Source organism: Crocodylus porosus, unplaced genomic scaffold (genome assembly GCF_001723895.1).
Source record: "Crocodylus porosus isolate Cpor-Errol unplaced genomic scaffold, CroPor_comp1, whole genome shotgun sequence".
Classification (NCBI taxonomy): domain Eukaryota; kingdom Metazoa; phylum Chordata; order Crocodylia; family Crocodylidae; genus Crocodylus; species Crocodylus porosus.
This window is the reverse complement of record NW_017728926.1, coordinates 18,549,061-18,571,818: the sequence shown is the minus strand read 5'-3', so window position 1 is coordinate 18,571,818 and position 22,758 is coordinate 18,549,061. Positions and strand designations below refer to the sequence as shown.

The 22,758-nt window shown below is 43.0% G+C and overlaps 1 protein-coding gene across 10 annotated transcripts in view; it reads right to left on the bottom strand.

Annotated features, from left to right (window-relative positions):
* KIF1B (kinesin family member 1B) overlaps positions 1 to 22,758 on the bottom strand; it is a 140,947-nt gene that overhangs the window by 66,479 nt on the left and 51,710 nt on the right. For 3 of the 10 annotated variants that reach the window (XM_019541662.1, XM_019541665.1, XM_019541666.1), the window contains exons 6-15: positions 22,274 to 22,452; positions 21,560 to 21,671; positions 19,304 to 19,381; positions 18,468 to 18,533; positions 13,407 to 13,482; positions 13,011 to 13,089; positions 11,650 to 11,792; positions 7,666 to 7,799; positions 3,216 to 3,295; positions 2,143 to 2,218 (exon numbers count right to left, since the gene is read on the bottom strand). In XM_019541662.1, the coding sequence (XP_019397207.1) occupies positions 2,143 to 2,218; positions 3,216 to 3,295; positions 7,666 to 7,799; positions 11,650 to 11,792; positions 13,011 to 13,089; positions 13,407 to 13,482; positions 18,468 to 18,533; positions 19,304 to 19,381; positions 21,560 to 21,671; positions 22,274 to 22,452 (1,023 nt within the window). Of the gene's footprint in view, positions 1 to 2,142; positions 2,219 to 3,215; positions 3,296 to 7,665; positions 7,878 to 10,348; positions 10,391 to 11,649; positions 11,793 to 13,010; positions 13,090 to 13,406; positions 13,483 to 16,389; positions 16,408 to 18,467; positions 18,534 to 19,303; positions 19,382 to 21,559; positions 21,672 to 22,273; positions 22,453 to 22,758 lie in introns of all 10 variants that reach the window. The other 7 variants (XM_019541656.1, XM_019541657.1, XM_019541658.1 and 4 more) reach the window with 4 other exon arrangements.

The window sequence follows — 22,758 nt, the reverse complement described above, 5'->3', positions numbered from 1 at the left end:
GAGCACAACCACCGACTCATCTCACAAGAAGACTTTTAGAACTTATATAAAAGGTGGAACCTTTAGCTGTCATTTCCTGAGTAGCCAAAATCCACAAGTACTCAAAATATGACAAGCAGGAGTAAGCAGTTGGACGTATAGACACGTGCGTCTGTCCCACCAACTACAAAAATATTTTTATGCTTCTCTTTGTATACTGTATTTTTTACAGCAAGTCTTAATTCCTTCTTATGGGTGACCTTAAAATGAGAACACTCTATAACCAACGAAGCTGAGCAACCTGAAAGATGTTTGGTGGTAACAAAATGGACCCATTCACTCATCCTAAAGTCCCCTGTTCTGTGCGTGAAGATATGCCTCGTCAGCACTGCAAGCTTCCACTGCCTAGCCGCCTTCACGCCCAACTTAAAAGGCCCTCCCTCAAGGGTTGAGAGGATAATTCATTGGTTTTGTGAAGTCACAACCTTTTCATTCAGGACCTAAACAGAAAAGTAATTTCCTACAGCTTGATTTCTATCGGGCTGGCATGATAGAAATACTGACCCATGCTCACAGGCACTAACACAAAACTAGATTCATACTTGTGCCATAAACATAAAACACTTATAACCCAGTCTGCCATCTAGATTTCTAAAACTCTCACAAGAGCTGCCAATTACTACAGGAAGGAGAACCATGCACATTAAACTGGAAGGGCAAAAAGGAATGGCTAAGGACGGACATTTGGTTTCCTCTAGTATGCATTTCCACAGGCAGAACTTGCTACTTACTAACCAAAGCAACTACTGATCCCCAACAGCTTCCACACACAAACCTGGTCAGGAGAAAATGCATCAAAAGAGTCATCAAAAAGAGTTGATGGCCTCTGAGGGAAAATCTATGAGGAAATGCAATCCAAAATGTGAAAGAGAAGCAAGAGAAAAGAAAACTTGAGGAAAGGTAACAGTGAGGATAAAGAAGCTTTATGAATCTTAAGACGGTTTAGGAATAAGTTACAAAAGGCAAAACAAACCAACTGGAAACAAAATATGGCACTTCAGAGACATAAGGAAAAATCAACAGGTATGAGATTCAAGGGTATCACTCAAAAAAGACATACAAATGTATATTGAAGGCAGAAAGGGGAAGAGTTTCAGACTATTGGTTTCTTTTGTTTGAGATAACATAGAGTAATTGGTAGTTGCTATATTCATTGCATTCAAGGTAATTTTAAACCAGATTCCTCCTCTCATGCATGTAGCACAGATTTCCAATGGAGTTATTTCCACCTTTCACAAAGAAGATAGAAGTTTGACATGCAATAGAAGGAACCCTTCCCCCTCCATTTACAACTCTCATCATCAGTGATTATTAGTTCACTAAATGACAACCCCTCTTTTTGATAGGAAAAAATAAATAGTGGACCTTTAACAAAGATAATTAGGCCACAGAATCTTAGGATTTGAGCTAGTTATAACATCATCCAACCAAGCAGAGATGAATCTTTAAAAAAAAAAAAAAAATACAAGCCCAGATGCCACTTCTGAGTCAATGTGCAACACCAGTGGCCCAGTTCAGATATCCTGTTACTGGAAGCAGCCACTTTCTAAAGGGACACTACAGCATTCTTACTTATTTTTGGTCATCCAAAGTCTCATGCTGCATTTTTCACGTGGCTTGAGTTTCTTCATTAAATTCAGACTGAATTCATATGACATTCTGCCTTTCCTAAATAAATGGTGGACTGTGGACATCATCCCTAAGAGCAAGATATACTGTTCCTGGTACTGAGGGACAGCTTTCACATCTCTGTTGGCTGCATTTCATTGGTTGGCAAGGTAATACCTGCAGTGGTGTAACTAGGGCAAGGCAACTAGGGCAGCTACCCCAGTACAGTTGTACCAGCAGCGCAGTGGCAGCCAGAAGCTACCACTGCCCTTGTATGTGGCACCTGCCCCAGGCACCAAGCCACATGTTGTTATGCCTCTGAATCCCTGCATATAGCCTGCAAAACACTGAAGTACTTCAAGACTAAAACTGGTATCCATTACCTGGGGTCCAGAGACTGCCAGAATTATTCTGCAGCTGACAGAGAAATGAGTCTCACCCAGCTGACTAGTCTCTTACAGAAGTGAACCAATATTTAACATCAGCATTCGCTACCTTTTTAGGTGAGAAGACTCCCAGTGTTCCTCCATCTTCCCGAATAGCAACTCCCATCTCAGCCAGCAAAGCTTCCCTACAAGGAAAGGGAAGCACAAAGTTAGACATGCTTTGTTAGCTGTACGTGTGTCAATTTGAATTTGGATGCAAATGTAAGTTCCATTATAGTCATCATTGTACAATGTGTTGTAGTACCAGCTAGCTTGCACATTGGCCCCAGACCTGATACACTACTGCCACAGGAATGAAATCTTACTTTCAGCTCCAAAACACAGACCTACAGAATTTTTCCACAAGTCTAACATTCCTGCTGACAGCAATAATACACCATGAGAATAACCTTTTACAACAGTAATTCCACCTACCCCAGAAAAAAGTTAAAATCTGTTCTGAACAGAAATTCTCAAGGCAAACCACACATCAGGTTAAAGATTGGCTGTTCTCCTTCCCCGAAAAGTCCCCCTAGATACTCCACGACAATTAAGATACAAATGATAAGTTCCACCGATACAGAGGGGGATTCGCCAACAATTCTTATTTGTAGCCTGTTGCTTCATTGAAGCAAGCTATAATTCCAGCTGCAGATGCAAAGCTGAATTGGGGGGAGAAGTGGGGAAAAGAGTACTGATATTAACCACTCTGGTACCAAAAGCCTCTCTTTTCCCTTTAACCTTCATGTCAAATTGCGTGCTATAAAGAAAAGACAAAGGGAGAAAAAGAAAAGCCAGAATCAAATGCAGTTTCATATCATAATGAGCACGTTTCAGAGAAGGACTGAACCCCAAGTACTTAAGCCAGCACCTCAAACCTTGGATGGAAACTGTGTCTAAGAAAAAGTATTTCGCTTAACTATTCTAAGCAGTATCTTGGAAGTATGGAAATGAAACTAATTCCCCTTTCTATATGGCCCACCTAATGTCAGTGCAATACAAAAGAACAGCAGCCATGTCACCAATGAAGCCAGCTGCTGCTATGCTTCAGCTTTTTAGGCAAGTGCAGCTTCTGTCCAGACTCCTTCCTTCTACCATGTGCCCACCCCACTGCCCACCCCCATGGCATTTCTTTCTCCTGACCTCTCCATTCTAATAGCTTCAGTCTTCCGCAGCTTCTCCTCCCATGTCTCATTCAGCTCTGCAATGATCTTCTCAGATTCCTGTACAGAAGTTCACAATTAATAGATCATACAGGGATTATATGGAACCAACCCTTTATGACGGCATATAGCAAAAAAGCAGAAAAGTTAATGCATATATGTATTTGAGGCCTACATGAAAGCTGAATTAGACCCTAGCAGTAAGTGGCCAAGTGCTAATTTTAACCACTCAACAATACTACAAAATTATGAACAAACTTATAAATCTCCCAGAAACCCAGATGCTTCCTGTAATGACCACCCCGAATCAACTTACAAAAATCCAGATTCTCTACCTCCGAAATGAACTGTTATTCCCTAGGTTGGACATAATGTCTGGGGCTAGCCAAGGGTTAACTACCAATTGGTAATTTGGCGCCAATTCCAAGTCTTTGGGTCATTAGCTTTCAAAATGCCAAGATATAAATGGGTGCTGTTCAAGTCCCCAGGAAAAAAAGCCAGGCTACACAAAGAGCCAAGCTAGACAGCGGCTCCTGGTTGCTGACAATTTTTTTGTTTGTAGAAGACTAGAGATCACGGTAGCTAAAAGGGAAGTCTAGTGGCTAATGCTATAAATCAGTTCATAAATGCACTCTGGAGCCTTCTGGATGAAAGGTGCTGTATCAAGATAAGTCATTAGGACACTCATTATTCCCTCTAGCATATTCTTGGAGCTATATTTAAACAACATGAGCGCCAAAGATAAACAACAGGTTTTGTGGTTAAGAATGCCACATACCCAACACCAGCTGCATCGCAATGCACAAAAGGCCAAGTCAAATTCCTTAAGTATCCTATGCAAACCACACAGCTTGGTATGTAACTGCAGCACTTGGGAAGTGGCTATTTTCATAGAAATCATAGAAAATTAGGGTTGGAAGAAACCTCAGGAGGTCATCTAGTCCAACCCCCTGCTCAAACTACGACCATCCCCAACTAGATCATTCCAGCCAGGGCTTTATCAAGCCAAGGCTTAAAACCCCCCAAGGATGGAGATTCTACCACCTCTCTAGGTAATACGTTCCAGTGCTTCACCACCCTCCGAGCGAGAAAGTTTTTCCTAATATCCAACCTAAGTCTCCCTTGTTACAACATGAGGCCATTCTGCCTTGGAAGTTTACTCTAAATCCTCAGCCAGATTGATGTTTAAATCCTTAACTGTAAGGCCTTCGCATACACCCACTCAGTATAACTGCTCTCAAGGGCAAGAGGGCACAAATGAGCAAAGAGCATATTTTATATCAGTTCTGAACAACTGTTTGCAGAAGCTGCTACTAACTATTTACCAGAAGTAGCTTTATAGCAAGCTGTACCCAACCGCATTGTGTTCGGCTCACTGCCCAGCAAAAGTCACTGATGTGGAGGGAGGGGAGAAAATTAGGAATCTTATTAGTCTTTCCAGTCCCATTTGTTATCAATCTCCTTGCTCCTCTAGCAACATAATCCCTTAGGAATGCAGCTCCCCGTCTCCATGCACACGCACACACAAATACCCCAATCATTATGGAATTGTTAGAGAATCCATCTGAAAGCTCCTGCACAGGAGACTGAAAATGAATCTAAAAAGGAGCATTAAAAATAAAGAGGCCTGGCCAAGAGGGATTCCTGCCATTCAAAAGAGCAAGTTAAGGAGCTTACACTCCACTGCTGCATTAAAGGATACAGGGATGAACCTTAAAAAAAAAAAAAAAGAAAAAAAATTCAGAGATTTTTTCCTTCTGTTGAATGAGAAGGGGGGAAGGGAAGAAGAACTACGCTTATTTAACCTCCATCTGCATTAAAAAAAAAACATATTTTAAAATCAGAAAGCTTTCTCTAAAGGACTTGGAGTATTTGTTCAGATCAAAGGCTTACCACGATATATAGCAAAGCCAATGGTTGAAGCAATACTTGCCTTTCAACAGCATTAAAGCCCATTTAGACAATAAAATTTGCATGCTGGTGAGACTTGGTACAAGGGTGGCAGGGAAATTAAAAATGAATTCCCTCACCCCATAAGCTACTTAATCACTTCCTAATTCATCTTCCAGGCCCCAGCTCTACTCTAAGCCAAAGACTAGGAAGCACAGGGAGTTTACAACCCTGAACCCAGGCCCTTCTACCCAAATCAGTGGGCCATGGTCCTCTCATGTAAAGTTTAAGCTAAAGCTCCTGCAACAGTGGGCAGTACCCTGGCAAAAATCCAAGAACTTCAGTTCAGAGACTGTGTCAAGGCTGAATGGAGGCTCAATCCTCTTTTCTGGTGCTGAGGATTAAACAGAATATTAGCAGCTCTCCACAACAATCAGCATGATTCAGTGTGGCATACCACCACTGTAAAAGGGATTCCACACCATTTTACAGCCTCATGCCAAGAGCTACTCCAGCAGCTTTTTCCCAAGCAAGATTTTCACAGGGGCTTTTTTCAACTGTTGCCTTCACCCAGCTGTAGCACAAGAGGCCATTTCTTTTCTCCGAAGAGAGACACAGGGATATATTTCTTACTTGCTCCACTCTGTTGTTCTGAATTGACACACACAGCTATTTCTCTACTCGCCTGAGCAGCTTGAGGATGCGTCGGACTTGATCCTTCTCAAAAAAGCTAGCAGCCAGGTTACCCATTGGAAAGCTCAAGTAAAAGCATCAGCATGCTCAATTCTATGCATCTCTGGCTACTCTGAGTTCCAAATACATTCTATACTTCGAATATCTGAGACGTCAAAGTGCACTGCCCTTCTCAACAGTGTTTCACAAGAAGCTGTCTTGAATATTGATGGAAAAAAGTAGAAAACGCTCTTCCCGGCAGGCTCCGATTTTAATTTGGACCACCTTAAGAGATTTTTCTTTTTCAATCTAGTTTACAGACGTCATTCAGTGTCTTGATGTCAGGGGACTACAGAGACAGCACCATTATCTCCATGGCAACAGCAGGTTTCTAATAGAAGGAGGATATGCCGTGTGTGTGTTCCAGACCATTCAAACCCTCCTGGCAGCATCTCATGGAGAAATCACGAAAACAAACCACTGGGATTTAACATATCTAACTCCCCCCACACACGCCCATCAGTGTGGGAGGGGGTTGACAAAAAAAAAAAAAAGCAAAGAAACCCTTCGCTGGAATGCATTTTTAATGCTGGTCAATTCTATGCAGATTTAGGACAAGGCTCCCATTGTCTGGCTACAGCAGGCTTTTCTGTATGCTTCACATTCTAATCCGTGGGGGTAGGGCAAAGACAACAGTGCCAGGATTGTACTTCTCCTTTAGGCTTAGATAAACTTGGGTTTTTTAAAAAATGACTGCACTGGCAAGTCAGGCCTAGTACAGGGAGATGCTGAACAAACCGCTTGAAACCCCTCCACACAAACACCTACCTCCCAACCCCCAGTCGCTCTATTCACCTTACTCATTATCCTCATTATATGAGACTGTCAGTAGATGCACGTACTTGGATTCAAGTTTGCTATTGCCAATTTTTGTTATAGCTGAAGACACTCTCATGCAGATTTTTGTGAATGAACAGTTCAGACATGGAGCCAAATCCCTAGCTCATCCCACCCTGGTGAACTCTTTGGAGTGCAAAAGAGCTTCTGTGCTAGCCTCCAGAAATAGAAAAGGGATTGGCTATTAGGACTGTGCGAAACTGCTACATTTCATTTCTATTTTGGATTCAGCCACTTCAGAGGGGCAGCGATTTGTTTTGGTGTTTCAGATCACTGTTCCATTTCAGTTCAGCCAAATCTGTTTTGGAGTTTCAACACTGTTTCGGAACCGATTCGGAGATTCGGCCAGGAAGAGGCAGGTATAGCCAAGCGGCTGCATGTTCTCCCACGGCTCCTCTGACTGTGCCTACCTCCCCTGTGGCTCCTCCAGCTGTGTCTGCCTCTGTCCCAGTGTGGGGAGCTGCAAGAGAAGCCCCTGTGGCTGCCCTGCCCGGCCCCATCTCCCACCCAGCACTTTAAAAGGAGGGCTGCAGGGCTGCCAGACTCTCCCTGGGCATGGGCTCCAGGATGTGTGCAAAGGATGACAGCAGGCTGCCATCCCTCCCCAGAGCACTGGGATTGGAAGAGACCTCAGGGACAGATCACAGACACAGCAAGCTACAGATATCAATATCAGAGCACTCCTTCCTGCCCCCCTTCTAAGTTTCTGTTTCCCCGCAAGCCCGCCTCTAAAACTTTCCGAAGCATTTCCAAAATGTTTCGGATGGTTTGGTTTTGCTTTGTAGCCTTCCGTTTAAGTTTTGGATTCAGTGTTCCGGGCACCAAAATGGGCTGAAACACCTCTAAAACAAAACGGCTGCTGAAATTTCGCACAGCCCTATTGGCTATGTTCTCCTAAGGAGATTCCTTCCAAATATGCAGCTTTCAAGCCCACCAAAATTATACCCAGCTGAGTGCACAATAACATGTACCTTCAAACGTTCAATGGCTTCTTCTCCTCCAGGTGTAGACATGATCCTCTCCTGTATACTGGACACAGATGTTAAGCCCACCTGACTATTGAGAGAGCAGGAAGATGGAGATGCTGTGAGGGACCCCATGGAGGCTGTGGAAAAATTGCCAGGGCGTTGATTCTCGGAGGCAAGCAAGTATCTATGTTTATTGTTCTGAAAATCTTTCAGATCTGGGAGAGACAGACAAACAGACAGAAGGGAAGGTAGAAAAACAGGAGAATAGGAAAAGAGGGGAAGAGGGAAGGAGCAGAGAAACGGAAAATAGGAAGGAAACACCAGTGTAAGAGGAAAGCACTTAAGCAGCAACACAGACAAATATAATAGTTTTAGATGGCAGTTCTGAAACAAATCCTTTAAAGCAAATACCACTAAGCTAACAGCAGCTCAGTTCAGACCCTGAGAATTATAAATAAAGGGACCCAGCACACACCACTGAGATCAGTAAACTCTTGCCAAAATAAAGTAAAAACGTTCACACCAGGACACTGTGTAAATTATACGAAGCCCCCTCCTGGCTTCCACAGCTATACGCTGATCTGTTTCTACAGTGCCATCGGTATCCAACAACTGGGCAACGGCACAGCGGTGAACAATATGGGGGCTGAAAGCTGGGAACAGAGGCGACCACCAATCAGGAAATAAACTACTCTGGGCCAAATTCTCCCTTCTAGACTCCTCAAGCCTAACAGGAATACAAATAATTACTGGCTAAATCTTACTATCTGAAGGTGTACCTCTGCACAGCAGAATTAGGAGGTGAACTCAACTGCTGCCAGGTTCCACCAAGGGCAAAAGTTCTATTAGCCATCTCCCCAGTCTTTGACAGTACGAGCGAACACCGCACTAGCTCACGTTCATATTGCAGTCTTTCACACCCTACACTAGTGCTGAGGAAGAGGACCGAAGTATGCACATAGGCCAAGTATGTGCTAGGAGCTGTTTGCACATGAGGTTAAATTCTAAGCCTTTTGATCATAACGGCTTGAAAAGAGCAGAGGAAAGGATTTCAAGAGAGACCTCGAATTTCAGGCTAACACTGGAGTATAAATGCAAGAGGCCTGGAGACAGCTCCTGCAGAGGTGGGAAGTACAGGTTAGCCATGGGATTTTTCTATTCAAGTTATTCAGAGGTAACTGCTCTTATCAGAACCCAGGCCAATCCTCAAATAAAACTGTCATTAAAATTGCCCACTTATAAAGCTTAGACAAGTAAGCCCAGATGCTTGGGCCATTCTCCACAAGTCCTCACCCCCACCAATGCCTTTTTTTCTCCAACCCTGAACAACCTTTCTGTCTTAAACCTTTCACTCTATTTCTTTCCACACCTCATCACAGCAAACACAGAGAACTAATAGTAACTCTTAAGTCAGTTTGAAAACCACCATCTGCAAATATAAGAAGCAGGGGTGGAGGCAATAATAAGTAGAGGAGGTTAAGGACGGGGACAAGCCACCAGGATAAAGGCAAATGGGCAGGACAGAACAGAGAAGATGCAGTCTTGAAAGGCCAGTAGGCACATGCACTCTTAGGGAAGAGGAAACAGCACTGGCAATCGCTCTGCTTTGGCAGCTGCTCTGTCCATACAACACCTAACCCTCAATATCATGCATGCTTCTTTCAGAGGTCTGCAGTTGCTCCAAACAGATAAGAGTTAGGCACAAGCTGGAAGCAGCACCAAAACATCATAGCAAGACCAGGCTGAGTCTTTACACCACCAGTAACTGCACTTGGGAAATTTCAGACAGATCTTTTCCAGTCAGTATTGTTTTGGGGTGAGAATGGGCAAAGTGGGATGAAAAGAGCTCAATTACAAAAAAAGAAAACTTGAGACTTGACCAAAAATCTACAGAGAATCCACCCGTTTAAAGAAGCAAAACATTTTGTTGAAAGTGGGTTATATAGAAGGAAGATCTACTATTTCTATGAAGCAAGAGAATGTATGGCAAAGTCAAAAATAAAATACTGTCTTGCCAAAGGTTCTCTCTGAACCTGCAATTTAAATCTTCCTCATTTTTTTCACATTTTTTTCACAGTAAGAGCTGTTCCTTCAGAGGAAAACAAGTCTCTGTTCTACACAGCAGCTGTACTAATACCCAGCAGGAGTAAGAGCTCAAGTAAAGTGAGAAGGCACCCAGCACTGCATGAGCACAGAAACGATCAAACTCATTCTACAGGAGGAAACTTTCACTTTTTTTAGCTTAACCAATTGTCAAATTCAAAATCAGAAAAACATTTTTGAGGTCCAGAAAACAAATTATGGGAGCAGCTGTTCATGGAAATGGAAACCTGTTTGGATTTCATAACTTGTAAATGATTTGCCAAAGGAAAAAAAAAAGTAGTAGGTCAAGTCTGAACCATTAGCGGTAACAAAAAACAGCCTTTACGATTACTATCCTCTGAATCTCCTCCACAGCAAGTAGCAGATACATTAAAGAATGGTTGTAACTTTGCATTTCTGAAGAGCTGTTCAAAAGCAGAGATGGAGCTCGTCTTAATATCCATTAAACTACATTAGTGTTTGCAGTACATGTTCTGTCTGGGATTTCCCCATGAGGAACGCTGGCATGCAAAGCTCAGCTAAAAGCTGACCCAGCAGAAGCACAGTGGCAAGTTAGAGAGCTAGAGAACCACACAATACACACATTTGCCTCCACTTCCAGAGTAATCATCTCCCATTGGATCAACTAAAGGGAAGCAGGAGGGAAAATACAAGAAGGATCAAAGTTCAGGTTCAACAGTGACATAGGAAGGGAAGCGAAGAGTAACTGACATTTGAAAAAACAAAGACAATTTTCAATTACACATCAAAAATAAATTTCCTGGCTTGGCTTGACCCAAACCCAAGACTGCGTAAAATGTGAAAATTTCTGAATTTAAGCCAAGTCTTCTTCTTGATCCATTCTCTTGGAAATGAAGGAAGACAAAAAGATACGTGCACAGAACGTACTTCTTCATGCTGTCCATAATTAACCCATGACTTTTCCTTTACAAGAAAAATAAGTACCCACAACACAGATCCTTTTTTTAAGAAACATTTTAACAGATTTTTTCATAATGAACAAATGGCAAGCTGGTTCAATTGCCAGAAATAATTGAAACCATGATCTGAAAGGCATCTCCTCTGTCAGAAATTAAGTCTCAGTCTAGGTTCCTCAAAGAATTTAACGTAAAAGCTTTTTAACTTGTTTGCTAAATTTGAGGCAAGGGTCAGGAAAATCAGTTAAGTCAGAAAAAGTCTCTTCAGAGACTATTCTATACGGTATTTTGACAAAGGCAGTTAGACAAGACATTGTACAAGTTCCTACTATGTAGGTCTGGCAATGTACCTCAAAATTTTTGCTCTATAACAGCATATTATTTCAGTCAGAGGCAGCTAATTGTAGAGAGCAGTCAAATATTTTTTGACATTCAAGGACTTGTACCAGGGATTAGGCATAATCTTCTGTTCTGATGAACACCATTTGAAGCCAAGTGAGGGCTGACAAGATGATGTTCTTTGAGGGGACTGGAAAGATGGCCTCTGTCCCTGTTGCAAAGTTATTTTTCATGTCATGCTATCACCCCTTTGAGATGGAAAGCCCTCCAAAGTGACCTAGCAAGACTGCTCCTTAATCAAAGGGGTCCTAACCAGGGACCAATGCAAAGGGATCATGACATCGTGGCAACATACCCAGCACTTCCTTTGCAAGCAAGACACAATAGAGCAGAGTTTGAATCCAATGTGTCAACCTCAAAGAAAAGGAAAGAAAGGCTCTGCAACAGACTATTTGTTAAAGGGGAGAGACCACCATTTCCAAAGCAAAGTAAAGTACCTGTTAGTACTTGTTTATCTGTGACCAAACTCTCTTCTGCAATTCCGTGGCCTTAGACAAGTAATTTATTTCCAGAGTAGGTCACAGCGCCCAGATTACAAGGTGGAGACAGACACGTTTAATCCACTTACTATCAATAATGTCTCCCAGCCCTTGGGCCCGCAGGAGATCTTTGAGCCGTGTCACCTCTTCCTTCAGCTCACGCACCAGCTTGGCATTGGGGTCTTCATTGATAACAGCATTGCATTTGATCTGCTTGGCACGATCTGCATATCTAGAACCAGCCAGAGAAAACCATTAGTTTCTTTTACAGGGAGACGCTTACATGCACCAATGCAAAATGGGAAATATCTGACTAGGTAGAAGTACAAAGGAAAGGCATCTCTCTGTCAAACTTCTAATGAATCCATGTGATGCTACTGAAAAAATAAAGGCATATCCTCTTTCTAGGATGGATTTGCAGAAGCATCATACATATGAAACAGAAGATGTATATTTCCTTCTACTCAGCATTAATGAGGCCTCAGCTGCAATATGCTGTTCATTTGTAGGCCACACACACACAGACATTAACTAACTGCAGGGAGTCCAGAGGAGAGCAAACAACAATAGGAATGTCATGGTTTCGTGACCATTATGAAGAGCTGAAGGAATTAGGTTTATTTACTCTGGAAGACAAAAGTGGAAGGTAGGAGCACATTAAATTGTCCAATACGAAAGAGGTTGTCAAAGTATACCCTAGCAAAGTGCTAGTCTTGTCCCTGAGGGATGATGTGCATGTATAAACCAGTAAGAAATTTGCACCAAAGGGGAAAAAAAAAAACTGGTTAAAGTAACGAAAAATTAAAACAGGCTATGTACACCAAGAGACTGTGGAATCTTCTTAAGTGGAGATCTCTGAAGATAGGTTAGACTAAAATTTGTTGGGGAAAGTTTAGGTAGTAGGTACACGTGATCCTGCCTCAGTGCAGGTGCTGGATTAGATGATCCCTTGAGATCTCTCCAGCCTTACAAATATACAACAGCTCTCTACATTGCCACCCACTATCTCAGACTAATGAGAGGATTAAATTAGCTCAAACCTAGAAGTGCTATGGAATACAGAGCTGGAGGCAAACTGTCAGACACTGAGCTGCAACTACTGCTTTACCTTTTAGGGGTTTTCACAAAGTTCACTCAGCATCTTTGAAAAAAATCAAGCCCTAGAGGTCACCAGTGACATCATTTTTAACTGGTCTTTCCCCATGGGTAAAATTATTTCCTTTATGCACTTTTTGGCAAATATTTTCACGAAAATCCAGTAAATCTATCTGGCCAATTCAAAGCATAACCAACAACTGCCTCTCCCCTGGTTCACTTTTTAATTTACCTGGGTTTTGACCGTACATGGCCTGTACCCAGCAAATACTCTCAGTGCAATGGTACAAAGGACAGGAACCTGAATTTTAGAGCTGCAATTTGATAAATTTCCTACCAGATTAGAGAGTAGTACCTTAAAGTGCTCAAAGTTTCATCATAGTTGATGTCTGCTGGACTCAGAGCAGCGACCATGGCCGTTCTAGAGTTCCCACCTGTAACACACAGTGTTCTAAATAAAACTGCATTACGTGTTATGGACAGTGGTCATTTTACTGAAGGTCAGTATTTCCCAGCTTAAAGCATGCCATTACTAAATATTCAACAATGTTGCACTAAGCAAAGTAACAGATAAAGGTCACCTTCTGACACCAGAAATGGTTTAAATAAAAAAAGGCTCAAACGTGGCTGCTAAACTTAGCTATTTCCAAATGTAATGTCAATGTAATACTTCAACTGAAAAAAGAAAATTGCAAAAAATTAAGAAAAATGGAGTGAACTGTATATATTATCACAGTTAAATTAGCCATACCTAGATTTTCCCGAAGAAGCCATGTCAGCACAGAATCTCTGTATGGAATAAAGTCTGTTTTCTTCTTCTTTTTGCTCTGAAAAAAAGAACATGCAAGTGAAGTAGTCACTGAGGAAGGAAAAAAGAAAGTAAAACACAAACAGGGCAGAAAGCTTTCCCTAACCCCCAAGAAATCTTATTTAAAAATGGGGCTTAGATAGTGTCCTCTTCCAGGGGATAGAAAAAACAACATTTTGCTGCATTCTGTGTAGAAGGTTGAATACAATGAAAATCGGGTTAGAAAAAGTAGTAGCAAGAGATATGTTCAAGTTCCCACAAGCTGCAAGCCCCCTGGTCAGAGCAAGAATCTAGGAGTGATTGTGAAGAAACTCTGGACCCATCAATTTCCATGTCTGGCAGCAGTTCAAGCAAACTGAGCAAGGGACTATGCACACAAAAGAATCACAGCACAAATCCAAAGGGAGGATTATGAAGGTGCAGATGCCAGCACTGGTAAAAATAGACACAATACAAAGAAAGCCAGATACTGACTGGTAGAAAAGATATTGAAAAAGCTATGCAGATAAAGGATCATCAGGGTTAAGAAAGAAAGGGGAAAAGCGAGAGTAAGATAGAGGAGGTTAAGAAAGGAAATGAAAATAGATGATGGGAAATGTTATAAGCTGAAGATAAAAGGATCAGAATTTTACTCTGCCAACAGGAAGACAGACAGACCAGGCAAAAACTGCAAGAGTTCACCTCCTTTCTTTCTCCTCTCTTGATTTTCTTCCCTACTTCTCTCATTTCATTCCCACTATATAAATAGCACCAGAAAGCTGGTATAAATTGGTGTTGAATGTTTTATCCTTTTCCCCCCACAATGGATGGGATCACTAATGAGGGCCTGCACAACAACATTTTTTCATGTCTTTTTTTATATTTAGCTTTAAATACAATGAAACAAAATAGTAAGTAGAAATTTAAAATCTAATAGTTTTTCTGCTGAAGTAAGGCTTAGCTGGGGCCTTTCCCCCCTGTAGTGAGTTGACTGCAGAAATTTGCTGAGATTGGCCTGTTTTTAAATGTAATCACTGAAAGGTGTTCCTTGTATACAGAATAACCTTTTTTCAGAGAAGCACTTTGGATCAAGTCAAGTGCCCTTGTTAATATCCTCCACATTCCCACTGCGTACCTGTCAAGTAACCTTAAAATGGGAACCAATACAGTATTTATCGATACTCATGGAGTGGTGGCTGCAGTGGCAGTTAACATGGATGGGGAAATTAGCTTCCTTTCCAGGTACAGGTTGTTTGGAGTTTTTAACGGTTCAAGTCAGCCACGTTCCCGTACAGGAGGGGAAGATTCTTTCACTCCCTATAGCTTCTTTGTGAAAGAATCTTCCCCTCCTATATGGGACCATGGCTGACTTGACCCATTAAAAACTCCAAACAACCTGTACTTGGAAAGGAAGCTAATTCCCCCATCCATGTTAACTGCCACTGCAGCCACCACTCCACGAGTATCGATAAGTACTGTATTGGTTCCCATTTTAAGGTTACTTGACAGGTACGCAGTGGGAATGTGGAGGATATTAACAAGGCCACTTGACTTGATCAAAGTGCTTCTCTGAAGAAAGGTTATTCTGTATACAAGGAACACCTTTCACTGATTACATCTAAAAACCGGGCCAATCTCAGCAAATTTCTGCAGTCAACTTACTACAGGGGGGAAAGGCCCCAGCTAAGCCTTACTTCAGCAGAAAAACTATTAGACTTTAAGCTATTCTGGAAAGTCAGGAAGGCAATTCAGAAATGATGCATGGGGAGGGGCACAGGTAGAAAGACAATGAATAAATTGCTCAGGAAGACATTACTGGGAAACATGAGGACAGGGAAGAGATTGGAACAGGACAGAACGGCTTAGCCAGAAAGGTTTTTCCTCTTTTAAGCTAACCTTGTAACCGGCTGCTGATTAAAGGATTTGGGGACTATTCAGGCAAAAGCACAAGGTCACACGGCAGCCAGATTCACAAGTCTCAAAGCACCCAATCCATTAATTAGTCCAATGATGGGTAAAGACTTTTCAGAAAGGTTGTATGAGTGTTCCAAAGAATCACAGAAAATGAGGGTTGTAAGAGACCTCAAGCTCATCTAGTCCAACCCCCTGCTCAAAGCAGGACCATCCCCAATTTCTCTGTAGGGAGGTTAGACTTGCACCTCCACACCCCACTGTAGATATTTTCTATTCCTCATTACCTGTGGCACACCTCAACCTGTTTTGATGCAAGGTAAGCACTAAGAAATTACCTATGAAAGCTCTTCTAGAGGGTGGGGCTGTTTTGTCATTTACTGACATGCAGAAAAAATTAATAGACATGCATAAAGCTTCAAATGCTGCCAAAAATTAATTCCATACAACACAATTAAAAAAGGATTTGACTATGTAGTAGAAGCTTTGAGGACAAATTATGTAGGTTGTGAATACCAACCTTATAAAGAAAATTCTACTACCCTTTTGTCTCTGGCAAGTAACCTTTAGATTGATAAGTGAAAGAAGGGTGAGGCAAGGGCTGCACACGGCATTTTCGTGTAATTTTGTCAGGCTAGACTAGACGCAGCTTGTGAGACAAAAATAAAAGACCATGGGAGGTCAGGTGCAGGAAAGCAAAGACATTAAGTTATTCCTACTAATTCTAATTATTTCTAAGAAAAGTCACCAACAAACCAGGAGCAGGGATGCATACAATAAAACTATTAGATATTCTTTACAGCTGCATTTTTCTCTGTCCTCCTTCCCCCATACGCAAGGTATTTTAATTTTGAGTTCTGATGCTGATGTTACTCATCATCCCATGATTATTTTGTAATTTCCTTAAAGACAGTCTATGATGCAAAAATCAAATTGTCATGAAAGCCCTTGAGATCCCTGCTCTTTGTCTTTCCAAGTGAACAACACTGGTCTTTACAGTGAATCTAAGATCAATGGCTACTTTGGCCCACCATACCTTGCTGGTGCAGTTATCCTAAAGTTGAAAGCATTACAGAAAGAAGAAGAAAGAACACAAGTTGAGCTTCTTAACAAGACGTAACAGACCATTTTAATTGTCACCTGGGAGAATGTGCAACAAATACTGCTTTTCTTAGGAAGCAAATGAGTGACAATAGTCTACCAAACAGCAATTAAATGAATTATAAAGTCCTGCCTTCTATTCGAACTGCTCCACAGGCTGAATTTCCTATATAACCGAAGTCAACAGCAGCATGCAACTGCAGTGACACAGAAGGAAATGGAAAGTATTCTTAGGTGGGCCTGGCCTAGTGCACTTGGATTACTGGATTCTTAACTGAAGTTTAGACAAGACAGTCTCAGCTTTGGTCAGCGGGCTATTCTGCTGTAAATGGTTCTATGGGCCCCCATCATTCAAGTCAAGTAAATCTCAAATTCAGTGGTTTTTCAACCTGCAATCCACAGACCCATGCAGGTTTGCAGACTATGTTTAAGGGGTCCGCAAAAGATGACTATGATCAAACAAAAGTACGTGAATACCCACACTGACGATTCAAGGGGTCCACACTAGAGGTGCACCAATACATGGGTCCAATATCAGATCAGTACCAATACAAAGAAAATTTGCTGCATCTGATATTGGCCCGATGGGGCCGATAACTTGACCGACAAATGCCTGTGCTGCAAGCAGCCACAGCGCAGCACAGAGCAGAGGCAGCAGCACAGACAGGTGCTTCCAGCTGGTAAGCCAGATGGGGAGGAGGGAGAGAAGGGGTGTGGGAGGGGCAGATCAACACCCCTGCAGTGAGGGAGGAAGGGATAGAGGCATGTGCTCCCCAGGGGGGCAGAAATGCGGAATGGAGGCACAGGTCATTCAGGGGGAGGGTGCTGTGCCAGGTGGCAGATGGCAGCAGCAGCGCTGGGAGCGGAGCTGAGGCAAAATTTGGGGTGGATGCAGCATCCTCAGTGCCCACTCTGAGCGCACCCCCTCCAAGAAGAGCCACGTGCAGCACCAGAAGAGCCTGGGAGTGTGCGCCGGTAGCACTGGGAGGATGCTGCATCCACCCCAAATTTTGCCGCAGCTCCGCTCCCAGCTGCCTGGGACAGACTCAGCAGTTTCCAGCTCATGGATGGAGGTGGGACCTGGAGTGGGGATCCACAGGGTGGTGCAGGGCTGGGAGCAGAGCTGTGGTGAAATTTAGGGTGGCTGCACCCCCTCCCAGTGCCTCCGGCACCTGCTCTGAGCCCAGCCCCCACCGAGAAGAGCCCCATGCAGCCCTAGCTCCAGCCTGCCCCATTCATATCTGGGAGGTACATCCCTCTCCCCCGGGTGCAAGCAGCAGCAGGAGCTGCCTCCTCCCTGCCACGAGCCGGACCTCTGTCCCATGCCCCCACCCACCTGGGCAGCGCCTAGCCCTGCCCCCTCTGTCCTTCACCTCAGGGGGCATTGATCTGCCCCTTCCCACACACTTCCCTCCCCCTCCCCTTCCACCACAACAGACTTACCACCTGGAGGCAGCTGTATTGGATAGGTATCGGCCCATATGCCTCCTTAAATATATCGGCTATCTGTATCGGCCCCAAATATTTCTATTGGTGTAACCCCAGTCCACACCTCCATTCAAAATTTTAGGGATCCGCAAATGAAAAAGGTTGAAAACCACCACTTTAATAGTACGCATCAAGTTCCTCTTTTGTAATGATAATTTACTTATTTTTCGAAAAAAATCATGACAAAGCTCAGCAAGGAAACATGTAGTCTGTAGACTTTATTGCTTACAAGTTAAAAAAAAATAAAGAGGGGAATTTGCAATTCAAGTCTTTTTCCAGATTAAATGACCCAGTATTCTTGCCTTGGTGTGAGCAATCTTATACCAAAATTTAAGGGCTTCACAGATCAGTTATATCTACCTAAAGATGAAAGATGATTAATGCAGAAGCCAACGGTAGACAAATCCAGCAGGGCCTTGCTGGGCTACCCAGTCTTCTGCTGTCTCAAAGTGCTATATTCAAAGCACTGAGAGCTTTGCAAAAAGTAATAGGTTCCACATGGGACAAATTAAGTAATGTACTTACCACCTCTGCCAAAGCTGAAATGACTTTCCCCAGGGTTGTGAGAGACTTGTTGATATTTGCCCCTTCCTAGAAAAAAGGATCACATAAGGTGGTTCATACTGATCAGGCATGGACTCCTCCAGGTTCAAAGAGGAAGAAATAACACTGGCTGAACTTCTTAACAAGACGTAATAGACCAACAGAGGTAAATCCTAGCTGATGTAAGTTTCTCAGAGATTTGTAGCAATGACTTTCCCAAAGTAGATTTCACTATGACTTAAATGCCATGATCCTTTGGGTCTTAACATAGTCATTTTCTCAGACTGGCAAATTAGTGGAGGTACTTTTCTCAAGCTCATTAACAAACGCCAGTTACCAATCTGAAGAAATACTTCAATGTATGTTTCAATCTATGACACAAAGAAGTTGAAGCATGACTAAAATTTTTAGATCGTTAAAAGCAAACCTAGAAAGACCATTTTCATGCTGTCTTAACTCCTTCCTTTGAATTGCTCCCAATACAAGATAAAATTGCAGGAAATCAAATTAACTACAGACTTCTGAAAACAGTGAGCTTTTAGTTACAGACAGCAAGCCATTTTCTCATAGCAGCAATCATATGCAAGAACAAAAGGCTGTTGTGATAGATACCATTAGTTCAGCAATGGAAAGATTTCTTAAAAAGTTGAAGAAAGTATTCCACAATATCATTGAATATTGGGAATAACGCTCTTAAACATTTTCGCAATGTTGTCCTCAAATCAGTTTTTAATGAGCAAAAAAAGCATTCCTAATCACCAGACTAGTACTGTACCAGTTTCTCCTTTCCCCCCCTCAACCCCAACAGTCCCTGCTACCTTTAATCGAGTCCCTTTGGCACCAGTAGAATCTGCTCTCTCGCTCCCAGCCAGATCTACAAGACTGATCTTGCTGACCTGCAGAAGGAAATACAGAAACAGTTAAAGCCAACTCCTGTTGAATAGGAACAAAATAAAAATAAATCTGATGCCACAATTTACAGACTCTGCAGCCTTCCAAAGTGTCCACTGATGATCAGCCTTAAGGTAGCAGAGCTGTTATACTGGGATAAATACCACCCTGAATCACATCCTGATTTAAGTGCAACTCTCTCACATAACCAACCTAAAAATAAAGAAGTGTGGCCTCATGGGTTTCCAGAGACTTGCAGAGCAAATTGTGCCTCAAAAAGACTTTAACTACCGCTGCTATAAACAAAATATGGGACATGAAAGAGCTGTGTTATAAAAATATAACACAGCTCTTTCTTTATATTGACATTAATAAAGAATTGAATAAGCTGTAAAAATATCAGAATACAAGTTATCCTCCCATAGATCTAATGAGCTATCCAACCAGGAAGAAATGTCTGGTTGTGTCGATACAGGAAAGCCATGATCCATCCAAAGAGACAGAGTACGGAGACGTATGAAAGGGACGCCATACTTATATTGCCACTTTTGTATACAGTCTTTCTGTATTCCTCCATCAGTCAAAGTAATAGCAAGACCAGTAAAATTACTCTACTCACACAGAATGTACTGCTTTTTAACATGCAAATTTAATAGGCAAACATTTTGCCTGGCCTATTGTCTGGCCATGGCTCCATCCCACCCCCCACCTCACTGCAGGGGCCTTGATCTGCCCCCGCCATGCCCCTTCCCCCACCACAGACTTATCAGCTGCACATAGCTCTTCGAACTGCAGGGCTGCGTATCGAAAATTGGATTGGTATCGGTTAATATGCCTCCTTAAAAATTGGCTATCGGTATCAGCCCCCAAAATCTCTATTGATACACCCCTATGATCTCCCAGTTGAACCCTCAAATAGCAGCTGGGAAAATCCAGACAAGTCTGTGGAGGGAAAGGGTGGGGAGAGATCAAGGCTCCCATGGTGAGGGAGGGAGGCAGGCAGCAGGAACAGGGGCTGGGGTGAATGGGGCCCCGGGGCCAGGGCAGGTTGTTCAGAGATGGGAGGGCAGAAGAGGGGGACAGCATGGCTCCCCACAGCTGTGTACACCCCTGGGGGAGGCATGGGGGGCATGTGCCCCTTACAGGGCAGAGGCAGGCTACCTGCCCCAGGCTGAAGGCTCTGCACCCTGCTACTTTTGTTCCAGGAGCTCAGCTGCACGATGCCAGTGTGCTTTCTGCAGCCAGGTGGGCAGATGCGCTGCGCAGCCAGCCTGCCACACATTCCCTGCCTGCTCGGCAAGCAGTAATGGTACCTCTGGGTGACCTACTCCAGCCCTGGGGCCCCAATTCACCCCAGCCCCTGCTCCTGCCCCACTCTCTCCCTCACCATGGGAGCGAGCCTCAATCTCTCCCCTCCACCCCTCCCACTCCACTTACCAGCTGAATGCTGTCTCAGTATCTGTCTCTGTGCATGTAGGTGGCTGTGTGAGTCTGTCTGCTCCCCAATCCTAAACCACAGCCCCCCAGTCCTGCTGCTGCCTTACTCCTGACCAACAGTATCCTGCATCCTGCCAGGGAGTGTGGGGACCCTTCTTCCTCAGGCTCCAAACCCCCCGCCCCCCACACCTTCACAAATACCACCCCCACTTCAAACATAGCATCTCATGATTTACATGCCAATATCTTGATTTTCTTTTTTTTTTTTTTTTTTTTTTTTTTTAAAAGAGTTTGTCTCATGATTTCTGGCACAGTGGAGTTGGCAATACTGGGCCTAAGCATCTTCACTAAACCAGGGAGGCTGCAGAAGAGAGTTAATGAGGCAGTAATTAGTTAGGCCTTGAAAAGGAGAAACAGAAGTTTGTGTTCAAGAAAGGATGTAAACCTTCATCCAACTTATTTTAGACTTCTTTAGTGGATCCTCATCCTCTATGCCTCCATATCCTGTTCCACTCTTATGTTCCTGGCCTTCCCAGTCAGTATCCCCAGTTAAATTAAACTACTTTCAAAAGCCAGCAATAAAAGCAGTGGATAAAAGACATAAAAAAAATTCTTTCCCATCCAAAATATCATACATTAGGATGACAGTCAAATTTCCAGTTCCATCTCCTTCCTCCAGTGAAACAACAGGTCACTGCAGGGAGGACTTGAGTGGTAGTCAATCCCCAAAGCTCCCACTCAACTACCTTCTCGGTAGAAAGGTCAGTTTCTGTGTCATGTCGCTTCTGAGTGAAGACTATCGTAAACACAGCATGAGAGCGGCTGCTGGTTTCATTCATGTTGGTGGCTGCCACAGTCCTAGGAAAAGAGAGAGATTTGTTTTGAAGACACAAGTCAGCTCCATGCTGCAAATAAAGATTCAGGAAGATTAAATGAATTTCAACCCAGTATTGTCAAGATAGCACTCATCAACTTCCCAGTATCAACCCCCATCTACTGCTGTCTCCAGTTACGTTCTCCTTTCCTTCCCTACACCCTGCTTTATGGATTAACCCATCAAAGAATAAAGCCGACAGGGTGGTTCTAAATCGGTTTTGTTTTTAACTGGCTTGTTTTTGGGAGGCATTTATGCAAAGATCACTGTATCTGTATACAGAAAAGCCTGGAGGTAAAGGGCACCACAAAGCAGTGCAATTACTAGCATGTTTTATCACAAATTCCTGCAAGACATCAATAAAATGTGGTACCATTTTACAATATTTGTGTGTTGACATCCAACTTGCATTTATGAAGCACAATGCATCTTCTTACTAGGACTAATTCCTGTAGCAGTTTTTACAGTGAGTTCAACATGCACCGAAGACATGACAAAAACAGGTTGCCAAGTTATGGTCCAATGAATCCGCACAAAAGAATACAAACTACTGTACCACCAGCTGACAAACTGTATCGTAACGTACCTGGCTTTGTTCCCAGCATCCATGAGGTCTGCAATGTCTGTGTAAGAGGTCACCGCTAGTTTGGACAGGTCCTCCACATAGGGTCCAAGCAAAGGGTGCTCTCGTACACGCAAGTTCCCCTTGTTCTTCGGGTTCAACAGATCTCTGACTCTCTCACAGTAAATCTCCATGTAACTTACCTGCAAATAGATTTACATGGGTGATTTACAGCATCTGAAGCTCTCTTTGTCTGTTGAAATGCTCTGCAGCATTTCTAGGGCCACTGTTAAGGAGTCTTTTGATGCTTTGCAATGATAAAAAAAGACCATGTCCAAATAGCTTTTGCTACATGCAGAAGACAGGGAGTGCAATGTCACAATTTAGATCTCATTTAAGCTGCAAACCCTCCACCCAAAGCAGTTTCTATCACCAGCTTTTTCTTTTATCTGTGCTTTACCCAACCACACCTACCCATTTGGTTGATTCAAACTGAGAACATCAGCTGA